The sequence below is a fragment of the Pipistrellus hanaki genome (assembly GCF_964339955.1).
Source record: "Pipistrellus hanaki genome assembly, chromosome: 3".
Classification (NCBI taxonomy): Eukaryota; Metazoa; Chordata; class Mammalia; order Chiroptera; family Vespertilionidae; genus Pipistrellus; species Pipistrellus hanaki.
Window position 1 is genome coordinate 2174540 of NC_140505.1, and position 18885 is coordinate 2193424.

An 18885-nucleotide genomic window follows, 5' to 3' on the forward strand; every position below is an offset into this window, starting at 1 on the left:
ACCTACACTGGACTAGGACAGCACAGAAAGGAAAGCTGCCAGAGAATCTCACTCATGAACATGGATGCAGAAATCTGGAACCAATATTTAGTTAGCTGGTCAGTCCTGCATAGAAAGAATCAAGGGTAACTTGCCTTTATGCCAGAGAAGTGAAGATGGATAACTTTAGAAATGCAATTAATATAATTTACCTCATTAATGGAATAACATATTATTCGATAGAAGAAGCATAATATTGTCCCAAAGATACAGGAAGTCATTAAATAACAGTCAGTATTGATGTATAATCATCGTATTAAAATCTCTTAAATGAGGAATAAAAAGAAATGTACTTAATCTGGTAAGGAATATTTGTAAAAACCTACCACAAACATTCTTTGTATCGGTCAGTAGCAGGAGGTGCCTTTTCTGAGAGCAGGGATAAACAGTGCAGGGTCTCCTTTTTCAGTGAAAGGGGAGATTGTGAGGGGAAGGGGGTGAGAAGGAAGTAGTGGTTGTGGAATGGAACCTCCTGGGCAGCCCATGGTTCTCCAAGCCCACAGGCGTCAGGAGACAGCCGTGTGCATCTTAGGACTATCAGGACCGCACATTCCCGCACGTCGATTCCTGCACCCGCTCCTCCTTGTCAGACCCTGTGTCTGGGTTTGAGGTTTGGAAGAGAAAGTCACTTTTCCACTGGAGAGAAATAACAAAGACGATTTCCCGGGGGCTCAGCCCAGGCCATTGCCCTGAACTCGGGCACTGCTGTGGGAGACAGACCCTGGGAAGTGGGGGCGGAGGGTGACCTGGGCTTCCCGGTCCAATGGGCTCCCGCTCCCCTCTGCAGAGCCCTGTCCTCTGGGCCGACCCCCCCTTGGTGAGGGAGGGACTTTTAGGAAAGATGCGGCTGTTGCTGTCACTCTGAAGGTGTGTGTTGAATAAAGATAGTTTTAGACTTCAATCTTCTCTCTCACCAAAGTACTGAGCGCCTTGAGACGTTTGGATGAGCTTGTTTGCCAGGGCTGTGGCCTCTCCCCGCTGTACGCCCATTGCACATGCGCCACCTTAAGATGAGCTCTCAGATGGGCCTCGGGCCTCAGCGCGGTAACAGCCAGGGTTCAAGGCCACGTGAACGGCCTCCAGAGCGTGCACTGTCCCCGGGGTCTCAGCCAGTTCTGCTGCTGTAACAAACACCCAGTGGCTTTGAACAGCAGAAAGGCGTTTCTCACGGTTCTGGAAGCTGAGACCTTCAAGACCCAGGCGCTGGTGGATGAGGGTCTGATGGAGTCGGCCTCCTGGTTAACAGCTGGCATCTTCCTGTGGCCTCATCTGTGAGGGCACCAGTCCCGTTCCAGCGTCTCTGCCCTCCTGACCTGGGCACCTTCCAAAAGCCTGACCTCCAAGTACCATCTCCTTGGGGGGCTGGTTTCCACGCGTGAATTTGGGGGGGGGCACACATGCAGGCTGCAGCAGCCATCACACTGCCCGCCTCCTCAGGGGGCTAACTCAGGAACACTGTCCTCTGCCTTTCCGCCCGCCCATGGGGCTCTCAGTGAGCCGGGCACCCCGAGCTGTGCTCTGTGACCCACATGGCATGGGGGGTAGGAGAGCCTCTTCCCCACCAGCACGCATGGTCCCCCCACACTCCCATCTATGTCTGTAACGCTGACTCTTTGAGAGACCCGGGCGTCCCTCGGTGGAGAACTGCAGTGGGCAGTCACCTGCTCACCCTGGCTTCCCTCAACCCATCCCAAGCATGAGGTCTGTTTGGAGAGGTGACTGCCCCTATGCTGAAGTCAGCACCCAAGCTAAGGAAACGTGTGTGTGTGTGTGTGTGTGTGTGTGTGTGTGTGTATGTGAAAGCAACAAAAAAACAAACAGGAATAGATAGTGAATTTTTAAAAGTTTTAAAAATCTTTCAACTGACTACAAGGTGCTTTTAATATAAAACAAACGCCTGTTTCCCCGGAATTCCGGGAGTTCTTTCTGTATGTACCTGTCGTTGCATAGATATTTGTGCCAGAAACCAGAGCGACATTCAAATTCCGAAATAGTTGATGCTGATCGGGTTGTACCCGGGGAAGGGGGTCTGTAAGTCCAGTGGCTGTTAGCAGTAGAGCTCCTCGGATTTTAGAGAGTAATTAAGATAGCAGCAGCATCGCAATAGAATGTGTGTAACTTCCTAACCAAGAACCCTTCACATGTCTGTGTTTGCTGGTTAGACTTGGCATTGCCTGTCTATGGTATTCATATCCAGAACTATTTTCCTTCTAGCTTTCCATCTGATGAATACAGGTATCATCTACTTTTATAGAAACTGCTTAATCAAATCTTTATATTCTACATTTTTGGGACACCCACTCTATATTAAGAAGTTATCATTAACTATTTTCAAGTTGTCTTACAGAATGCCAATTTATTTCCACAATTTATAGCATATAAAACCTAACTATAGAGGAGTGACAAATGTTCCTGTAACCTAGGCACAAAAGCACTGTGGTTTTATACCTAAAGGAGTATAATAACTGAACTGTGGCTCTCTACAATATGAAATAATAGCTAATTCAGCTAAGCAAATAAAAGTGCCTGTTCTGATAGTGAAATTTAAGAAATTAGATCACTTGTTTGGTCCATATCATTAGTTGTAATATGGTTTACTAAATTTTCAGTAAATAGTGATTTCATCTAATGAGTGGATAAAATTAGATAGCATCGTTGTACATTTTACTGTATCAGGATATAATTCAATACAGATTTTTGTCTGTAGTTGATAGAAGTTTGAGTGGAATTTTAGGGTGGCAATTTTATACATTATAAAAGTAAGTAATTTCTATATTCTCATGGACATTATTGAAAACTGCTATTAAATGTTAGTGTCAGAAAACAAAGTCATTCGTAATTTTAGCAAGAACAGATGAAGGACTCTTAATTTGGAGATTGTAAACATATTCAAAGATTTACCTCTGCAATGATAATAGAAAATCAGACACACCAAATTATCTCTATTGTTGTTCTGTGCTCACTATATTATTGGTTAAATATCTCCTAATGCTTTAAAAGTAGCTTGTTCACACCAATGACCAATTTAGAGCTCCCTGAAGGCTACACACAGTGGGGAAGGAGGGTTTGTCTCAGCCCGAAGCACACCCCTCCTAATTCACACTTGAAGTATTGCCTCTTCTAAAGTCGTGCTGAATGTTTATCAGTTTCTTGAAAGTTGAATAATATCACCTCAAACTATGAAAATCAGTGTTTTCTCAGTTATGATGCATGAACCAAAAACCCTTCATCTAGTGATTTTAGAAAAGAATTTTATAAAAAATACTTTTTTATTTTTTAAAATATATTTTTATTGGTTTCAGAGAGAGGAAGGGAGAGGGAGAGGGAGATAGACATATCAATGATGAACTAGAATCATGAATCAGCTGCCTCCTGCACTCCGCCTACTGTGGATCAAGCCCACAACCTGGGCCTGTGCCCTGACCAGGAATCAAACCGTAACCTCCTGGTTCATAGGTCGATGCTCAACCACTGAGCCATGCCAGTTGGGCAAAAAAAATTATTTTTAATGTAAAGCTGCTGTACCTGCAGTTTCTTTAGTTTTAAGTGATTTATTCCATTGATCACATCTTGAAAAATGTAAATCAGAAAACTGCATTTGTGTGCGATTTTCCCCGAAGATATGGTCAGCAACTGCGGATTGCGAGCCACTTGCAGCTCTTTGGCCCCTTGAGTATGGCTCTTCCACAAAATACCACAGCTTGGGCGAGTCTATTTTGAAGAAGTGGCATTAGAAGAAGTTTAAGTTTAAAAAGTTTGGCTCTCAAAAGAAGTTTCAATCGTTGTCCTGTTGATATTTGGCTCTGTGGACTTAATTAGTTTGCCGACCACTGCCCTAACGTTTCACAGGTATGCCGAATGCCCAGCTTCTAACGTAACCTAAGTGCTCCAATGAGTGACAGACACCCCTGTCCACAGCTGGCCAGTGTTCACTTCACAGCCTATAATTCATTCCAAAGCACAGACCTAATTCAACTCAGTGTGATCAGGCAATTATTACATAGTGACAGAATGAATTGTGAGTTTGTGAAGACTCTGTTCAGAGCTTTAAAGACCATTTAGAAGAGCCTGGCCAGTGGTGCTAAGTGGTTGAGCATTGACCCTTGAACCAGGAGGTCAGGGTTTGATTCCCAGGTCAAGGCACATGCCTGGGTGGCAGGCTCTGTCCCCAACAGGGGGTGGTGCAGGAGGCAGCCGATCCATGATGCTCTCCCTTTCCCTTCCTCTCTCTGAAATCAATAAGAACATGTTTTTAAAAAGAACTAGTTAGGCATTTCATCCCACGTTGTTCCTCCCCGCCCTTCAGACCGTGGGATCTGTGCCGAGAAGCTGACAGTTGAGCAGGAGGTCAGTGCTGTGTGCAGCTAGGACTGCCTGGGAGGAATCCTGAGTCTCCTTCCTCCCACATGGCTCTCGTGTTGGGTGTGGTTTTTCTGTTCTCATGGGCGTTTCCCCTTTGGTTGTGCGACCAGGAATTTGGCAGCCGATCTGCTCCTGATGATTCCCGATAATGAACTTCAGCTGGTGAAGCTCTGCGCCTTCTACCCCGGCTTCGAGGAGGAGATGAAGGACCTCCGTGAGAAGGTAGCTGGGGACGCAGCGCGTGCCTGAGCTCCTGGCAGGTTTGGGGGCAGATCCAGCACTAGTTCCACTCTCACAGCCCGGGCAGTGCCCTCCCCCTCTTTTATTAGGTAATGTGTGATAAATACTGCTGACTCTTGGGCAACATCCCACTTATTATTATTCATTGTTATTGCTATTATTGTCATACCTTAAAGATCGTTTCATAAATATATCTCAGTACACGCTGTTTTATTCACATCTATTCTGAGCAACTTCCATAAGAAAGAACCATGAAACTGATTTAGTACTCACACTGCTATACCCCCCTACACGTTTTGGTGGTATTGTCCTCACCCCGGTTATTTCCTAGTGCAAGCTGCCCACCGAGGAAGAGTGCATGCAGCTAGCCGAGACAGCGCACGCAGGGGGCCATGTGTTTGAAGCTGTCAAGTACTACTTGTTAAGTCCGGAGCCTGAAAAAGCCCTTCCTGTTGGTCTTGACTTCGTCAAAGGTGAGTGTTTAGTTGGTAGAGACATTTAACATCTCATTTGTTTCACGTTTTCATTCATACTGCTAAAGTTTTCACATCGAGCACCAGCCACCCCACCTGGAGAAAGGAAAGACAGTGCTGACCACATGGCGTGGGGCTTGGGAGAGGGTTCGGTGGGCAAGTAAATGCCTGAGATCTGACCCCAGAGACAGAGAGGATTCGCCAGGAAGGAGCTGATCACGTGTGTTCAGCAGTGGGTGAATACCGTTACCTAGAGACTCTTGACTTCGTTCTGTCTTGCCAGAACACATCTGTAGAGCAGACTGGACTTTGGATGCCATTCATCCTGTTCTTGACCTGCTGAGTTACATTCGTACTGAAAAGCTACTCCTGCACACATGCACCCAGTGAGTACCTTCCCCCAGAACCCATCCCTGCAGCCACCTGGTGTTCCATGGTGGCTCTGCGAGTTTTGGTGTTTAGATCAAGAAATAAGATCAGCCGAAACTGGTTTGGCTCAGTGGATAGAGCGTAGGCCTGTGGACTCAAAGGTCCTAGGTTCAGTTCCGGTCAAGGGCATGTACCTTGGTTGCGGGAACATCCCCAGTGGGGGTTGTGCAAGAGGCAGCTGATCGATGTTTTTCTCTCATCGATGTTTCTAGCTTTCTATCCCTCTCTCTTCCTCTCTGTAAAATCTCAATAAAATATATTTTTTGAAAAGGAAATAAGATCATCTTAGAAGGACCTGTAGAAAAAATTACATTTTTATCTGTTGTCATCTTAAGAAAAAAAATGCAGAGGTCAATTTGTACCAGAAATCATAAATCTTCGTGGCCTCCTTTACTAATAGTGTTTGTATGTTTATGTATGTATGAACACACACATACACACATACACACATACACACCAGTTCAAATAGGGCTAATTTAAAGCTTTTGGGTGGCTTTGGACCTCTATCTAATCCCTGAGAAACTGATGGTCTTATCTGTTAACTCTCCATGTGTGCACAGTGTGCTGGGTTGGGGAAGAACTGAAAGGGCTAGGACTTCAGACGTGACGCCGCCCTGGGAAACAGGCATCATTTAAGGCAGGGGTGGGGAACCTTCTCTGCCAGGGCCAGTTGGATATTCATAACCTCATTCGAGGGCTACATTAAATTATCAGCTTTAAAATTAGCCCGCTCTATTTGGTCAAACATGTAACTAACTCACCCCTCATGCGTCGGCAGGGCCAGACCAAATGATTTCACGGGCCTCACAAGGCCCGTGGGCCAGAGGTCCCCCGGACCCCTGGTTTAAGGTCACTGTTCCATGTGGCTGAGGTCCCGAGACGGTGGATAATCTGTACTAGCGGCCGTGGGCCGGTCCCTTTTGCTTGATGCCCGTGTGGGAAGGCGAGGCTGTGGCTGCACGCACGGCAGACCCGGGCGGGAAGGTGGTGGGTGAGCAGTCCGCGGGCCGGGGATTCCTACCCTGACCGGGAGCTCCCAGGGAGCGAGCACACGAGGAAGCAGCGGGGCAACGGGGAAAAACAAGAAGGCGAGGGTGCGATGGCGTTGAAGATCGTGTTTTGACCCGAATCGTCACAGCACAGCGCCAGGCCGAGTTACCCGATGAAGGCAACATCCTCGAGCTTAGGACATTTTCTAAACGGAGTTTGCGGTCAGCGTCACCCATTAGAACAGGGAGGCACCAGTACGGTCACCGCAGAGGAGAACGATGGTCCAGACCTCCAGGTGCGGACTTCTCAAACCCAGCCGTCTTCCCCGCAGGGCGCGGAACGAGCTGCTCATCCTCAGCGGCTACGCGGGCGCGCTGCTGGCCGCCAGGAGGCAGTACGCGGGCATCGTCCCCGCGCTCTACGAGTACACGAGGTGAGGGCCTGCGGGGGAGACGGGCTCCTTCGCCCGGGTCCCCAACACCGCCGCCCGCGTCCCTCTATCCGCTCAGCCTGGCGCTGTCGCTCCCCAGGATGCTGGGTCCTGCTGGTGCGGGCCCTGCCGCTTGGCTCAGCTCCATCCATGGAGAATGCAGCCGCACCCAGTCCTCCCTGCTGGCTGACTCTGTCCCTGCTCTCCGGCTCGCTTTCTTACTCCCAACACTCACTTTAGTGCAGACACACACTGTGCGTACAGCCGCCGGCGTGGCCATCGGTCAGCAGAGCTTGGCTTCTCCAACCGTCCTCCATACATTATGCAGCTCCCGTGTCCGTCCCTCACTCCTCAGCCTGCCACCAGCCCACAGCTGTGGGCCAGCTAGGACTCGCCAGCACTTACAGGCGAACTACACAGTGAGCGCGCACACACACACACACACACACACACATTTAAGTAGACACATACATTTTTGAACAGTCGTTGTTAACCCTAAAATTGCAGTTGTTCATTCGCGTTTCTGGTGCCTTTGTCTTCGATGTGAGCGGTTGGTTTCTCTCTCTCGTTGCAGCCAGCTCTTGAAACGTCGGGAGGTGTCCGTGCCTTTGACCATCAAGCGCCTCTCGGAGGAGCTGGAGGCGTGGAGAGCCTGCACGCAGCCCGTGCCCCCGTGAGTGATCGGACAAAACTCTGGGGAGGTTGGGTATGTATGGGAGGGGGGGGCAATGGTAAAATATGTACACAGATAATAATTTAAATTTTAAAAAAGTTAAAAAAAAAAAAAGAAAGGACTTTTGGTTTGTTTGGCAGATGTTCAGTAATCGCTTGCAGTACTGCCTTTTTTAAAGTCCTTCGTGTTTACTGTAAATTGAGTCTAAAGTTGATGTGGCATCATCTATGAAGGGCGCTAAAAAGCCATCGGGACTGTGTCTCATCTCAGCCTGAACTGTTCTGTGGTTTTGCAAACATGGGAGTGCCATGTGTGTTGACCATACAGATCCTCAGAGGACTCCCCCTGCACGCCGGCTTCCGAGGCACAGAGAAGGGTGCACGCAGCCCTGCTCCGGAGACTGCGGGCCGAGCCGCTCAGAGGCATGGTGGGGCCGGACTTCGTGACGGGGTCGCACCTGCCCAGCCATTCTGACGCGCACATCTCCTGTCTCACGGGGCTGAAAATCCAGGTACTGTCTGACGGCGGGCAGAAATGACGCATTTCCATCCTCTTATCCGTGTCCTCATTCTTTGAAATGCGATTCTGATTTAACTGTCATCTGGATGCCTGAGGCCCCGCCAGACGACCCCCTCAGCTTCCGTGGTTATGCAGACGGTCTCTCTCCACTTAAAATAAACTCAGAGAGTCCGCTGCTGCTGTTGTCATAGTAGGAACCCACATAACAGGCAAACGATGTGTCTGCTCAGCGACAAATGTTTTAAAGTGCATGCAGATCCTGTCCTCGGGGACATCCCCTAAGGGAGACAGTCTGCAGTCTCCATGACAAACTAGAGGCCCGATGCACAGAGATTCCTGCAAGAATGGGCCTTCCTTCCTCTGGCTGCCGGCACCGCCTTTACTGCGGCTGGAGCTGCCTTCCCGCCTTCCACGCTGCCCAGAGGCCTGGAGCAGCTGGGCGGTGCAAATGCCTGCATCCCGCCCCTGCCACTCCATCCCTGTGTATGCAAATTAACCTGACATCATTGTTGGATTAATTTGCATACTCTGATTATATATATTTTATTGATTTTTTACAGAGAGGAAGGGAGATGAATAGCGAGTTAAAAACATTGATGAGAGAGAAACATTGATCAGCTGCCTCCTGCACACCTCCTACTGGGAATTTGCCCACAATCAAGATCCATGCCCTTGACCGGAATTGAACCTGGGACTCTTCGGTCTGCAGGCCAATGGTCTATCCACTGAGCTAAACTGGTTAGGCCATTTTTTGTTGTTGTTGTTGTTTTTGTTTGTTTGTTTGTTTGTTTTGCATTTACTTCTTTAGAACTGCCCTTGACATAGGGACTAACTGATATAACTAAATTACAGATCTGCTGGCAAATCACATGTTTGGCGTGATTTTAATTATACACACACACACACACACACACACACACACACACACGGCTGGTTCAGAGGTTCTGGCTTGAATAACTTCCCAGCCGTTATGATTAAACATAAAATATGCTTAAGGCTATGATGAGACATATGCCTTTATAAAATGGTAATTTTGCAGTATTTAACAGATTAACACTACCTGTTATCTCTGTTAACACTGCTGAATTGAAAGATCTCAAATTATCAAACTAAATCCCATTTTGAAAGACATCAGGATGTATTTAACAGTAAGATGTTTTAAAATGTTTCTACAATGGTTAGCAGTTCAGAAAACTAATTTTCTCATACTTTTAACATTTGCATTGGATTTATTGGGGTGACAGCGGTTAATGCAATGATATCAGTTCCAGGTTGTACAGTGTTCAGTACATCACTGCACATCGTATTGTGGGTTTGCCACCCAGAGTAAGTCTGTAGCTTTTCATTTCCTGTCAGCACCGTGCAAACATCTCCCATGGGTTTTCTGTGGGAGGGATTGTCTCTGTTTAAAAACGTGCTGCAGATTTATGCTCCTCCTCTTCCTTCACCTCTCCCCGTGCGCAGGGCCCCGTGTACTTCCTTGAAGACGGGAAATCCGTCATCTCCCTGAACGATGCTCTGATGTGGGCCAAGGTGAACCCCTTCTCGCCTCTAGGGACTGGCATTCGACTCAACCCGTTCTGACGGCAGGCGTTACCCCGGCGTCGCTGTGTCTAGAACACCTTTTATTGGTTCGTATTAACCTTGGTTGCCCACGCGCTGAAGGTTGGGAAGGGGAGAGGGGGAGATATGGAGTAACAGTTGATTTTATTCATTAACTTCAAGAAGTAAAATATTTATATGTTTTTGAGAAAAACATAGGTGTCTCCTTTATAAAATAAAACAGCCATATTTGGGAGGAAGGGATTATTTGAGTCGTAAAGGACTGAATGAATAATCTAAAAGAGCCCATAAAATGCTCACAACGAGCAGGAGGAACCCAGGTGTTTGCTGTAGAGACATGAAAGGGTGGGACCCTCGGAACAGCGCTTGGATGCAGTACAATCCGACTGACCGTTCGAAGGACCGGGTTTCTCAGGCGTCGATGAGGAAGGTGTGCGGGCCGAGCGTCCGCCCACAGACGCCTACCTTGTCTTCTATTGAATGAAGAGTGAACCACTCGTTTTAGCTCATCTTTAGTCAAAGTTTACAGTTATAAGTTTAATGTATACCAATAAATAGATACACACTCAACATACTTTATTAATCCTCATCCAAGGGTATTTTTTATTGATTTTTAAAGAGAGAGGAAGGGAGAGAGAAAGAAAAACATCAATGTAAGAGAAGCATACACCCATGGCTACTTTTACATCCCCCGACTAGGGATCAAACCCACAACCTAGGTATGTCCCCAGACCGGGAATCGAACCTGCAGTCTTTTGGTGTTCAGAAGAGACGATGCTCCAACCAGCTGAACCACACGGAGAGACCATTACCAAGGATTCCATCTAAAATTCAAATGTCCAATTGTAAAGGAATCGGTTATATAAGCATGAAAAACATTGGGGGTTGGGGAGTAAAAAACAAAATGCGGTGGTATCTGTATGAAAATTTGCATTTTATGATAATTGACTGTTTTAAGAGACTCGGTCTGTATAGATAATAATTTTCATTAATGCATGTAATATCGACATAATCTCTAATGGATTTATATCAATATAACTGAATTTATTTGATGAAATTTAGTTTGAAGTAAATTTCCTGTAAGTAGGATATTAAAATTTTGTATATATTATGTAAATTCGTGATTTTAAAATATTAATTAAAAGAGTAAAGCTATAAGAAAGAAAAGCCTGAGGCATGACCATAAGCAGCTCAGTTGTTGTAGAATTCTGACTTTGAAATTTAGGAAATGAATGCATATCAGGAAGAACAGTCCTTTTATACTCAAGTCGCTGTGTGGAATTTGTAATATAGATCTTTTTGTCTAATAATCCTGGTTATTATCTCTAAACTTGTTGCATTTAAAATACTTTAACAATTTTCTTAAACAGCTTCTTAAAACAGAAAACAATATATAATATAATACCTATCTACCACATTGACCACTTCTAATTCATCATTAAATTTCATTTTATTAAAAAATTTAATATTATAAACAAGAATGTTTCCAACTCAGAGATGCAGTAGATAATATAAAGTGTATCTGAGTATTTATTTTAACCTTTGGTGATAAATATAACTCAGAATTGTTTATTAATTGGCTTATGTGTACTAAAATTTCCTTACTTCAAAATGAGTCTAAATCCCACTATATTTTTCTTTATTTTGTTTTAAATAAAGAAGCCTATCTTTTTTGCTTTAATTCCTTCAAAAGATATCATTGAGTTTAAATTATACACATATAAACAATCACAGTTTGTATTTTAATGAATGCAAAAAATATTTTGTGTATAAAATGAGAAAAAATAAACATGTAGCACATGAAGAGAATGGAGAGTAACCCAGGTTCTGTCTGAAATCTAAACTGGGCAGATCAAGTGCAATTCCGCTATGCTTTGACATCTACCATGTTCTGTACCTTAATATTAATTTTAACTATTAATTCTTTGCAGAATTATAAATGTCATTTGACTATGTCAATCTGTATATATTATTGTACCTTAATATGAAAAAAAGTAATTTTTAAAATTTGTAAAAGCATTTTCCATTGTTAGATTTTATATGCATGAAAATCCAATAAATAAGATGAGCTTATTTTACTGATTGAAGATGTCCATAGCATAAACAAATCATTTTGCATTTTTAAACCCGCCTTTATGAAGGAAGTCTCATGAGACAGTGAATGTTGAAAGCATTGGGAAACATTGTTCTCTCTGACATGACCAGGTGTTTCATGAAATTGCAATATCAGGAATGTGTCCATCGTGTGAAAACCTCTGACTTTCATGTCAATCAGTGAAACATACACGTATTTCCACAAGACCATCCAGATGTGCTCAGGAACGCGGTTGCATTAGCAATGACTGCGTGTTGTAGTACCGTGACAGGAAAATTACTTTTTTTTTTTGTCTTCAAAGGTATTCTGAATAGATAAATACGTCACCCGTTGTTTGTAAGATCGGGATTTCCTGTTGAGTGCACTCAGACTGCGGGAGTTGTGTTTGTGGCGCACTCCTAGGAAGTGCTCATTGTACCATGTCTGTGAAACGTGTATACTTAAATAAATGAAAAAACGCTTTCATGCCGACTTGAGACAGCAGGTGGCTGTGCATGCAGTTGTCTAGATTGTTATGTGTGTACATGTTCTGGGTCCCTGGTTGTAGTCAGTACCTATGAGAGCCAGTGTGGCCTGGTCCCCGGCAGGCTGAGCATCCGTCTGTCCCGAATGCCCCGCTGAGCATCCGTCTGTCCCGAACGCCCCGCTGTCTCCCAGGTCGCTGCAGGGGCAAAGGGCTGAGTGTCCGTCAGCGATGGCCCTCCGGGGGCGGGGGGACCTGCAAAAGCCACTCCGTGGACATCGGGGGAGACCCTCTGCCCGCAGGAAACCCTGCCCCCGGGGACCGCTGAAGAGGAGGGGAGAGGAGGGGGTCTTCCATGTCCCGGGGCCGGGGGAGCATCCTGCCCGCTGATGGGCAGGACCCGCTCCTGAGCTGCCTGGCCACGGGAGAGTTCCTTCCTTCCGTCAGAGAGCCTCTGCGCCGGCGGCCTTCCTCAGTGTGCCCAGCGGTGGCGTCCGGGCACACGCATCCCGGGGGTCCTCACAGCTCCCCGCTATGACGTTCCCGCTGCCCGCACTCACTCACCCACCCAGGTGAGGCCCCTGGACCATTCTCTGACCCCCCAGCCTCCGTGGGGCCCGCAGGGGCCGGGCACCTGCCCCAGGCCACGAGGGATTGGCTTTCTCAGGAGGCTGGACGCAGTGTCCAGAGGACAGAGCAGCGTGATTGACTGATTATCCCAATCCGGTCCTTTCTCTGGCTCTTCATCTGACTTCTCTCTAAGCCCTCCCCTGGGGAGCGGCCAGGGGTGGCTTAGGAGTGATCCCACTGGCTTCGACCTGAGATGTGTCCCTTGAGGGTGCAGGCAGCAGGCGGAGAGCCTATGGCTGGTTAAGGCGTGCATTTGGGTTAAGTCTTTTACCACAGGTCAAACCAGATTCCAAACTCCTTCCTGAGAAGGCACCTCTTCCATGGGGGCTCCCTTTACTTTCTTTTCCTATGTATGCTCTCCCCCAAATGTAAGATCAGCCAAGGGCGTCTCAGAGGCGGAAACGCTAATGGAACTGTGCCTCCCACTGCGGGACCGTGGTCGAGTGTAGCTGGGAACGGACCGCACGGTGGCACTCACTGTCCTCTGGGGGCCAGAGGGGCTGGGAACGAGCTGGCCGCCAACGGGGTGCCAGGTGGAGAAAACGGCCCAGATACAGACATAACATCACCGGAAGGTGAAAGAACCCTCCTTTCAGGAGATCCGCCTGCTCTTGTCTCCCTTCAGGAAGGCACGGGGATGCAGCCACCAGGGGGGGTGTAGCAGGGGGATGGCAGGCACCAGGGGGGATGTAGCAGGGGGATGGCAGTCTCCAGGGGGTTTGTAGCAGGGGGATGGCAGTCCTTAGGGGGGTGTAGCAGGGGGACTAGCACTGCCAGGGGGATTAGCAGGGGGAATGGCACCGCCAGGGGGATGTTTGGGTGGAAGAAATGGGTCCCTCAACCCCAGAGCCAGCTTCTGAGCGGAGCGCTTTGCCTCCCTACAGGGAGGACACTGTTTGTGAGAAATGGTCACAGCCTTTTGTGGGCCTGGGCTACATGGTCCATGGGCCAATGTGCAGCCATCACCGTTCAGAACAAATGTTCTTGTTCGTAGATGTGCTGTGTGAGTGAACACTGTCAGGCTGCCTGGTAACTCTTCGTGTCTAATGAGGAAAATGAGACAGAGGACAGTCACCGTCCTGCCACCCTCTCCGAGGAGGCCTGCTGCTCGTGGTGGTGAGCATGCCGGCTGCCCTCACAGCGCCCTGTGCTCACTCTACACCGGTTAACTGGACTCCGTGCTTTCCACAGGCTGTGGCCCAGTGACAAATGGGTGTTGAATGGAAGTGATAAGAAAAAGCAGTCCGCGTATGGATAAAGGACCACTTTAATTTACTTCTCACTGAAATATAAGCCAGAGGAGGCAGTTCTGTCCCTTTAACGTGGCAAAGGCAGCGGCAGCCCATCTGCAAAAGCAGGAGGTGTTTCCACGGTGACGTGTCCAGGGCCACACGGCTCCCTCTCGGGGCTCTGGGCTGCTTCCTGGGGATTGCTCCCCTAATTGCCAGCGTTGCCAATGTTTGCTGGAATATTTAAAGACAAAACAAACCAAAGTGAAAATCAATGTGTGGTTATTAGCTATGTGCGCACCCACCACCGTTTCTGATGTCACACGTCCGCACAGCGAAGGCCGCAGGCAGAGCCGGGCTCACCCTGATCGTAGCCTTAAACAAACACACGGCATGTCACCCACCCCCAGGAGTCACCAGCGGTGCCTAAAAATACCCGCGGCTCATGTTGATCCTGAGTATGACTCAGCTGCTTTTGAATGTTGCTGCAGAAACAGCTGAGGCCGCTGCACACAACGCCAGCGCCTAGCTCTGGCACGCACAGAGCACACCCGGAGCTCTGAGCGTCCAGCCCCCCCGGTCCCTGCAGGCCACTCACTCCTCTAGGGAGGGTCCTGTCACAACTGAGAAATCTACATTCTTTGGCCCCTTGTGTGTTTATGCTAGATATACACTGAGTGGCCAGATGATGATGATCTCTGAACGCATAATAATCTGGCCACTCAGTGTGTATCCTATAGAATAAAAGGCTAATGTGCAAATGGTACCCTGGACCAGGAGTTCGACCAGCAGGCAGGCCTGCCAACCACCCATGTCCTCTCTCCCTGGCCAGGTTGGCCAGACCCACCCATGCACGAATTCATGCACTGGGCCTCTAATATACAATGAACAAAGCAAAACAAACAAAGAAATTCCTCGTCACAGATAAAAAGCTAAAAATGAAACCACAGCAAAAGCACATACGTAGAACAGGAGCAGCCTGTTGCTTTGAAGCCGATGCTTTGGCCCTGTGGCGAGCGACCAGGGCAGAGAAGTGGTCCAGAGTGAGTTCTCCCACGTTCGGCTTGACTTCAAACCGGCCTGTAAAATGGACACACATCGTTTCTTAGGGATTCACTGGGCCATTGGCAAAATAAAGCCCCATGATTTAGAAATCCAGCCAATTGTGTAGCTATCCATTTTCCCATAATCCTAAGAGTTCTGTGACAAAGAACTTAACCCCCATCTCCTGTATCGTTCACCTCCTTCACGCCCGAAAGAGTTGCTTTAAAAAGTTACTTTAAGCCCAGCCCGTGTGGCTCAGGGGTTGAACATGGACCCATGAACCAGGAGGTTTCAGTTCGATGGATTCCCGGTCAGAGCACATGCCTGGGTTGGGGGCTCCATCCCCAGTGTGGGGCGTACAGGAGGCAGCCGATCCATGATTTTCTCTCATCGTTGATGTTTCTCTCTCTCTCCCTTCCTCTCTGAAATCAATAAAAATATATTTTTTAAAAACCAAGGACATCATAAGGCAGGAGGGCCATGGCTCCTCAGCAGGAAGGGTGGAGAATGCTGTCATAGAGCATGCTCAGGGGAATGGAAGGCATTGGTGATATTCTGTTTACAAGGGGGCACACAAGTGTATATGCATTATACACATGCACGTACGATAAGCTTTAGTGTTTGAAAACATACCAAACATCTGAACGCAAAGCTCACAGCTCTGTCTCTGCTCCAATGCACAAGTGGAACGAAGAAGACACACAAAGAATGACAGAAGATGGGAGAGCGGACAGGCTAGAGGAAGGACAAATATCTGCCCCACAATGGATTAGGAAGGGAGGCCAGGTTACCGCTCTCTGCTCCTTCCGAGACTAGAGTAAGATGGCTCTTCGGAACACGGGGTTCACAAAAGGGAGAGAGAAATCCTGATGATCTGCGCCCCCTCGCTCCCGAATGGCGTGGGTGCCCAGGTAAGGACGAGGTCTCCCAGCGTCTGCCATCAGGAGGTCAGGCTCCCAGGCACGAGGGGCGTCCTGAATAAGGGTGAGAAAAGCCACCACCACCACAAGACGCATGGGTTGACCCCATAGGCCTGGCCATCTACACACCAACAGCTACTGCCCACAGGCCGGAGAGCAGCTAGGGGTCCAGCACTTACACCCTGACGGGCTCTCACACACTCCTGTCCTCCTTGATCTCCTGAGTGATATGGACACTCTGAACCCCCACAATATTTTACACAAACAGATTCACGTAAAAGGTTTTCTAAAGAGAAACGTGTCTATACACTGGTCACCAATGCTTTCATCAAAACGAATGAGTTAAAACATAAAGCAGCCCGAGAAAAACAGTTCCTCCCACAGCTTGCATAACAGGGACATGTTCCCGTTACACCGGTGACCAGAGACGGCAGACAAGAGTGTCTTTCCTTCATTCGGGCCCACAAGGAGCATTGTTAGGCGCGGAGGAATTCCGCCGAGGATTTCCAAGGAAAACTTACTTGGGTGCAACTTTCTGCTCAGTTTCCTTTGCAGCATCTGCAGAAGGAAGAGGAAGTCGATCTTCAGCTCGTTGCTGAGCGTGCTGGGGTTGCTCATGAGCTCTGACAAGCGGATATTGTCCTTAATGAACTTGGAGGCCGTGGACCGGGGGAGCAGAGGCAGTTGCATCTGGTAGCTGTAGTCGGTGAAGTTCACGAGGTCATCCTGGATGCTTTGCATTCTGGAAATTAAAAAAAAAAAAACACACAAAATACTGTTCACGAGCCCCATTCTGGGAATGAGATGGGCAGTACCCCAAGTTTCAGCTGAAGCAGCATTTCCCAGAACCCCCAGCTCACTCACTCCTGGTGCGTCAGCAAGGTGTACACCTCCTGGATCAGGATCTCCGGCACCCCGGCTTTGCAGTGGATCGTCCCGTAGATCAGTTCTCTGGGCAATCTGATTTTCTTTTTGGCCAGGAACTGTAATAGAGGAAAGAGAACATTAGCATCGTGAGAATTCCTATACCAACGTTCAGTCGCTATGGATTCACGTCAATCCCCCTTTTCTCTCTCCACTGATTGTCTGCTTCACGTGCTCATTATTAAAGGATGTGACTGGGCAAGAGAGCCATGGCATCCCACTCGTCTGTGAAGTGAGCGCGTCAATGACCTTTCCTACCTCAGGAAGCAAGCTGCCAACTCGGCAGTATCACCTCCTAGGCCAGTGATACTCATTCGTCAACAGAGCCAAATATCAGCAGTACAATGATTGAAATCTCTTGTGAGAGCCAACTTTTTAAAACGTAAACTTCTTCTAGACTCGCCCAGGCCGTGGTATTTTGTGGAAGAGCCACACTCGAAAGACCAAAGAGCCTCATGTGGCTTGAGAGCCGCAGTTTGCTGACCACAGTCCTAGCCCATCACATCTAAAAACCCAGACCTTTTATTTTTTTAACATATTTTATTGATTTCTTTTTTTTTTACAGAGGAAGAGAAAGGGATAGAGACCTAGAAACATTGACCAGCCACCTCCAGCACACCCCCCACTGGGGATGTGCCCACAACCAAGGTACATGCCCTTGACAGGAATTGAACCTAGGACCCTTCAGTCCACAGGCCGATGCTCTATCCACTGAGCAAAACCGGTTTCGGTGAAACCCAGACCGTTGAAAGCGCCCACAGAACAAAGCTGTCCCTGGTTGCGAATTTACCTTTTCCAACTGCGCCCAGTTATCCAACTTGACCCTTAAGGAAGTGCCGTTTTCAAAGGATGCCAAGCTGAGGTCCCAGGGGTAATGTATGGCGAATATCTCCGCTATCAGGTAGCCATTGGAGAAATCCCTGCTCCTCGGCAGAAAGGACAGGAGATGACTGGAGTCACTATACCCTCTGTGCTCCAGTTAACACCGAGCTAACGTCCGTCCTGACAGCCAGGACCTGGTCTAGTGACTCCGAGGAGCCTCGGCTGTTTTAATACTCTCCGCTCAGAAGTCACCAAAGCACCCTACCTCTGTCAGCATAGGTCTAAAATGTAATGGATTGAATGAATGATTGAATGATTGAATGAATAATTGAATGATTGAATGAATGATTGAATGATTGAATGAATGATTGAATGAATGATTGAATGAATGAATGAACGAGAAGCTCCATCACACTGTCCTCAGGCTGCTCCCTAAGGGCGGGGGGTGTGTGGGCCAGGGCGGCCTGGAGGAGGCAGGCGCGGGTCCACCTGCGCCCACCTGCTGATGTTCCTGGGGAAGAAGGTGAGGTCCAGGCTCTGCAGCCAGCGCAGGACGGAGCGGGACAGGCGGGACCGCCGGGGCGGGTGCGGGTAGACCAGGCCCTTCCTAGGCCGCCCCGAGCCCGCCTCGGAGGGCTGCGAGGAGAGGCGAGGCAGCTTGGCCTCGGCTGCCTGAGGCATCTGCAACAGCGCCCTCTTCCCTTTCTTCCCGCGGATGGCTGCCCTGTGGCTTTCTGGGTTTCCATGGCAGCGCCAGAAAGGGGGCGGGGCCTCTGGGGCGGGGCCTCAATGGGGAGGGCGGGGCCGGCCTGGTGGGAGCTGGGCCTCCTTGCAGGCTTCCTGGGCCTGTTTTGGGGATCTGAAGCTCTGCCTTGGGGGGCGTGATCCCTGTGGGAACTGGACGTGGACACGGTCCGGGGAGCTTCAGCCTGGGGCTGGGAGCGAGGGGCTTCAGGCTGTGTTCCTGTCTGCCCCCTTGAGGTTTACTTTTCATTTCATTTTAAAAATATATATGTGTATATACGTATATATACATATAT

The 18885-nt window shown here is 48.4% G+C and overlaps 2 protein-coding genes across 3 annotated transcripts in view; one reads left to right on the forward strand and one right to left on the reverse strand.

Annotated features, from left to right (window-relative positions):
• WDR17 (WD repeat domain 17) overlaps positions 1-12276 on the forward strand; it is a 72403-nt gene extending 60127 nt beyond the window's left edge. For both annotated transcript variants that reach the window (XM_084878329.1, XM_084878328.1), the window contains 7 exons: positions 4512-4623; positions 4973-5114; positions 5398-5500; positions 6865-6966; positions 7538-7636; positions 7964-8147; positions 9620-12276. In XM_084878329.1, the coding sequence (XP_084734455.1) occupies positions 4512-4623; positions 4973-5114; positions 5398-5500; positions 6865-6966; positions 7538-7636; positions 7964-8147; positions 9620-9739 (862 nt within the window). In that variant the 3' untranslated portion in view covers positions 9740-12276. The remainder of the gene's footprint in view (positions 1-4511; positions 4624-4972; positions 5115-5397; positions 5501-6864; positions 6967-7537; positions 7637-7963; positions 8148-9619) is intronic.
• A 1879-nt stretch (positions 12277-14155) lies between these two features.
• SPATA4 (spermatogenesis associated 4) lies at positions 14156-18885 on the reverse strand. The gene is made up of 6 exons (XM_084879714.1): positions 18345-18885; positions 17814-17943; positions 16964-17082; positions 16621-16841; positions 15099-15215; positions 14156-14369 (listed from the first exon to the last, which is right to left on the reverse strand). The coding sequence occupies exons 1-6, from the start codon at positions 18524-18526 to the stop codon at positions 14344-14346; spliced, it is 795 nt and encodes a 264-aa protein (XP_084735840.1). The 5' UTR covers positions 18527-18885; the 3' UTR covers positions 14156-14343.

Bases quoted from the DNA above. Each gene is read 5' to 3' on its own strand.
- SPATA4 (XM_084879714.1), bottom strand. From the start codon at position 18,526: ATGCCTCAGGCAGCCGAGGCCAAGCTGCCTCGCCTCTCCTCGCAGCCC. The intron at 17,083-17,813 runs GTAAATTCGCAA...CCTCTATTACAG, and splicing joins ACTGGGCGCAGTTGGAAAAG to TTCCTGGCCAAAAAGAAAAT. The intron at 15,216-16,620 runs GTAAGTTTTCCT...TCCATTTTACAG, and splicing joins GAGCAGAAAGTTGCACCCAA to GCCGGTTTGAAGTCAAGCCG.